The sequence below is a fragment of the Erpetoichthys calabaricus genome, chromosome 2 (assembly GCF_900747795.2).
Source record: "Erpetoichthys calabaricus chromosome 2, fErpCal1.3, whole genome shotgun sequence".
Classification (NCBI taxonomy): domain Eukaryota; kingdom Metazoa; phylum Chordata; class Cladistia; order Polypteriformes; family Polypteridae; genus Erpetoichthys; species Erpetoichthys calabaricus.
The window spans coordinates 34193971-34199605 of NC_041395.2; the positions used below are offsets into that span (position 1 = coordinate 34193971).

Below are 5635 nucleotides of genomic sequence, written 5' to 3' on the forward strand. Positions count from 1 at the left end.
TTATTATTATTATTGATTATTATTTGGCTGATACGCTTATCCAAGGCACTTTAAAACATTTGCTATACAATTGGTTACATTTCTTTTGTTTTTCCAGTTTGAGCACAGGCTGGTAAAGTGACTCACCCATGGTCACACAGAGGTGTCAGAAGCAAGATTTCAACCCACAACCTCAGTGTGTGAAGTCTAAAGCCTTAACCACTACACTGTTTCTTTCTGGTGCTGCTTATGATTTTCTGTGTTTACTCATATTTGTCTTCCAATGAGATATCTTCGGTTGAATGATGATGTCTAAATGTCCCCATGTCAGTGAGACGTGGTGGATTTGCACTCTGTCCAAGGTTGGCTCCTATCTTGAAGTCAGCTCTAATTTAAGCCTCTACATCTCTGATTTGGATTAAATGGGTAATAAAATGTTTTATTATGTTAAGACAGTTTCTCAAATGTGTTTTGTTGTATTAGTATTAATATTGTCACTCAGTTTGGTGATTTTTTACCCTGTGCAGTATGTTTGACCAACATGCACAGTATTGCCAATCTCTGGCAACATGATATATAGATTATATTCTGCACATTGGGGACAGCAATTTTACAAACCTACATGGACAAATAACTGAGAGATAAAAGACAATCAAAAGGAAAAATGCATTTTCTGCTTCCAAAAATTATTTCTTTGCTTTGTGACAGATGGCTGGGGCCCATGCCCGGCCAAGACGCCCTTTGGCACTGAATCCAGGGAAGCTGCCATAGGAGGCTCATTACATTCCCCAGAACACTTGGTGGCAGCCCCCCTGGGTGGTATCGGGGCAACAATTGTGGAGCACCGGAGCTCATGCCTTTTGGGCTCCGTGGCCACCATCAGGATTAGCGTAACGACTTACCAACCCCGTGTGGGCTGTGATGCAGCCACACCCAGAAGTGCAGTCTAATTAGGCTAATTACCACCTGAAGCACTTCTGGGTGGGCTATAAGAGGAGCCTGCAGCCAGCACTCAAAAAGACAGAGTCGGGAGGAGGGAGACGAAGCTGCCGAGAGGAGTGGAGGAAAGGAAGAGTGTTTTTGTGGTGGTGTTTTGTTTGGTGTGTCTTTTGGGACTGTATTGTGCCTGTGGGACACAGGGAAGATGTGCCCCACAGGAGAAGAAAATAAAGTTTATTTATTTTATGTGTGCCTCACGGTGTCTGTCTGTATCGGGTCGGTGCCCATATAGCGCCTATTCACAGCTTGCATTTTTATGGTTAATTTTCTTTGCTCTATAATTTGAAGAAGGAGGAATAACTAGTTACAAACCTTTACAGCCTGGAAAAGGATATAGAGGCCCAACTCATTATAAAAAGCTTGTATTTGGAAATAATACTATAAAGATGGAACACAAATTTCAAAATTAAATAAGGCAAAACAAAGTTTCAGGGCCTCTTTGGGTATAACAATATGGATATGAACTCTTGTCTACATACTCGAGTGATTCACCTAATAAACAACATCAAAATTAATACCAAGTAGTCTCATTCAAGTAAGAATTTTATTGTACACATAACAATGATGAACCTATAAACCTACATCTCACTTCCCATCTCTCTCATTATTATAATTGGTCATGTCAGGTCAGGTCAGGTCCATCTCTCTTATTATTATAACCTTACCCTAAAATTCCTTCCAGTAAGCCTTTGCTCAAGCTCTTCTTTCAATTCTGCACTTAATCCACATTTTTTTTTCAGAGGTAGCTTTAAAACTCCAGCATGGCCACCTTTGGGCCAAGTACCAGAATTACTTCTTTTTTCGGAAGGCACAGCACTTCCTTAAGGAACACTAAGCCAGAAAATCCTCTGGCAACTTATACAGCTCCTGGAATTTATCCAAAGTCCCCAATTTATCCAAGGCATGACATTTTTAAAATACCTGCTTTGAAGATCCTATTTGGTCCTGTGCCTTATACTACTACTATATAAGGCTTATAATATGGACCCCAGGCTGAAATCCAGGTTTCTAATTGATTTCATTCTATTCTGTTCTATTTTATCCCATTTAAAAGGGACAACACTGCTCTACTTTTCTTTATCTTGGATGATGTGAAGCCCCTCTTATTCTTTCTCTCTGTTTCTGAACATTGATTTGCTAAGTCACTTGTTTTATAGTATTCCGGAGAGAACTTCCTGACTACATCTCTCTATCTCCTTCCCTCTCTATTATGTTACTGTCCTTTCTGGATACCTTTCAAGGCACCAAGTACATGTTCAATGCTTGCTGCTCTTTGCTTTACAGCTCTGATATGTGAGACACCACTGTTATTGTCAGTGAGGGTCTTTCTTCCTGTACTAGAAGCGATGTGTTGGAAAGTACCTTGTCCTTCGTTATCATGGTGGTGTTTTGGATCCTGGTAACCTCTTTTTACGTGTATACCTCTGTACAAGAATTTTCGATTTTCAATAGAATGGATCTCAGAATTCATTAAACTTTTTTGAGTAATTAATCATTTTAGCAAGTAGTTAAGTCCAATCAATCTGTTTTGAACCTGGCTTCTTCTTAGTAGGGTGGTGAGGAGAATCATCTTTATCAGTAACACCTAGACTGGAACGAGCCTTGAATGGAGCACCAGTTCATCCCAAAATCTGCTGACACACATTACAGTATGCAGATGGGTTGCTAACTAATTTTATTCTCACATGTTTAATAGGTTGGAAGAAACCAAGGAACCTAGAGGCAATCCATAAATGTCTTTGGAGAAAATGTAGTCTTTATATGCATGTGGATGGTGACAAGGCTAACCACCACATGAAAATCTAAAGAATTACTTGGAATCTACAGTATTCTTTCAATTTATACATCCATTCATGCATAATTTAACCTACTTAATCTAGTTCACTGTTGTTAGGGCTGGTGTCCATCCTGGGAAACGTTATGCACAAGTCAGGGAAAATGGGCCTTTTTGAGTTACAAACTGAACTTTTAAAATATTACATAGCATTCTAAAAATGTGCTTAATCCAATTTAGAGTTATGGGGCCAGAACCTATCCTGGTGGAAATAGTTGCAAACCAGGAGCTAGTCCATTGCAGGTATATTAAAATGTGAAATATTAAAAATGCAATTTGTGTATTTTTGTATATTCTTTAAGTACCTCCGGGTCTTCTTCATGAGTGAGTGAAAAAGGGATGTTAAGATCCACAGATGAATGGGGCAGTGAGTGCACTTATGAGGCCACTATACTGATCTGTATTGGTGAAGAAGAAACTGAGTCAGATGGCAAAGCTTTTGATTTACCAGTCAATCCACGTCCCTACCCTTACTGATAGTCATGAGCTCTGGGTAATGACCAAAAAAATGAAATTACGGGTACAAGCAGCTGAAATGAGCCTTTTCCGCAGGGTGACTGGGCTCTTGTCAAATTTTTACTCAGCCATCCTTGAAAGTATTGTGACCTCCTCCATCACCATTTGGTTTCCTTCTGCCTCCTCTCTTTCTAAGACTCTGCTGCAGCAGGTGATTTGTTTAGCAGAGAAAAATCATTAAAATATCTGTTCATCACCAGAGTAAAAAAGAGAGCAGGAAAGATTGCAGCTGACTCCACTCACCCCAGTAGCCATCTGTTCATTAAATTGCCATCATTGGGGGGTGGGGGGGGGGGGGGTACAGGTCTACTGTGTACTACACGCCATCTCCACAGTTACTTTCTTCAAATTATTCAGATCCTAAATAAACTTACATAGGTTTACTCCTAACTATTTTTGCAACATATAACTGGTAACCGTGCTGTTTACTTGCTGTACTATTTGATACCTTTATTATTTTGTATAGTTTTTCTATCTATTTGACATAAATATTGAAATTTGTAAATGTTTTGTTCAAGAAATTGTTGTATTTGTATAGTGGTTTGCACAGCGTGCGGTTAATTGTGAGTTGAAATTGCATTGTATTGAGTTGGTTAAGGCTTGTAGCCCATGTTTTGCACCTAACCAAAGTCAATTCTGTTATGTTTCACATGCTAGAAATGAAGTGATTCTGACCTGAATATTTTATATATATTTAGTTACTGAGTGTAGTTTAACTTTGCTATTGTTTGCACAGATAAAACAAAACAAAAACTGTGAACCAAGTTACACCTGGCACTGCAGGATGTTTTTGTACAAGCTTTCAATGAGTTTTATTTGCTGTGCTTCTCTTGCACAATAATACACTGCCGTGTCCTCAGTTCTCAGGTTATTCATTTGTAGAAAGAAAATGTGTTTTGAATAGTCTTTAGATGCCTTGAACCGGTTTTTGATAGTGTCAGAGTGATATTCTGTACTGGTAGCAGCACCTATACTAGCAAGCCATTCCAGGGCTTTCCCAGGAGACTGACGAATCCAGACCAACCAGTAGCTATTCACATCAAATCCTGCAGCCTGGCAAGACAGAGTGATTGATCTAGAAGACACCACCTCCTGGGATTCTGGCTGTGTAAGAGTAACACTGCACTTGGAATCTAAGAAGAAAGAATTAAGGCTGTTAGTAATACTGACATTTTACTATTAAATTATTTATTGCATTTTAGAAATACAGTATTTACTAATTATGATTTCCTAAGTGATCAGTTTATAGATTAGTAATAATTCCATACCTGTAATCCAAGAGATGAACATAATGCAAATCCAAATAAAGCTCAAAGACTGCATCATGTATAAAGCAAACCTTCTCTCTGAATTCAAAAGAAATATTCTCAGCTGAGTAGCTTCAGGAGGCCATCAGTCTGATTTCCTTTATTAAGGAAAAGGAAAGTTGTTTTGCATAGATTTCCATCACACTTTAGAAGACAACTTGTAATGTAAATAAGGGAAAAATGTAATAAATGTTCACCTACTGTGTTTCATAGCCGTCTATGTAAATTATAGTCACACACTTTATTCAATTTGTTTTATTTTGCCAAATAGAATTAGGTCTGTAATTTGCTTATCTCTGACTAAACTTTAACACACTATAGTGTATATTGGGCACAAATTTAAATTCTGGATCTGGAAAATTATTAAGGAAATTGAGTTTACAGAACATAATAATCCTTTAATTTAAACTAATCTGATTGATACTGAACAGAAATGTTGCTTTATTAAACAATTTAATGTGAAATAACTTTCAGTAATACATGTTATCAAATATGTGAAAGAAAGAAAGAAAGAAAGAAAGAAAAAGAAAGAAAGAAAGAAAGAAAGAAATTACACTTTGCTTAAATGAAGCACATTGAGTTAGGATGGAGCAGTTCATCCACCATTTTTCAAGAAATTACATGTTTAAGATATTAAAATTGCTGAGGAACTAATCTAATCATCTAAACGTACTACACTGTAAGGGTGACATGGTGGTTAAGGCTGCATTTTATGGATCTTTTACTCTGGGTCCAAATCCAGTGTTCATCTTTACCTTTTACTTTTAACAGCCCCCCTTTTCAAATTATGGTCAATGAAGATCAGGAATATGAAATTGAAAATATGTCAGATTCTATGAGACGTGGAAATAAAATTCATTACTTGGTTCACACTAAGTGTTATGGTCAAGAGGAGAGATCTGACAAATGTTAAAGTGACTTTGGAGAGCTAGTCTTGATGTTAATGTGTGGACTAGTATATTATAGAGAAAATTTCTGGAATTGCAAAAGTAGATGTTTT

General features: G+C 37.5%; 1 gene segment (V, D, J or C); it reads right to left on the reverse strand.

The window, feature by feature from the left end:
* Positions 1-4093: 4093 nt before the first annotated feature.
* On the reverse strand, positions 4094-4719 carry LOC114644527 (Ig heavy chain V region 914-like). The segment is given in 2 exon segments: positions 4094-4461; positions 4597-4719. Coding segments are annotated over 2 exon segments (426 nt in total).
* Between the last annotated feature and the right edge of the window lie 916 nt (positions 4720-5635).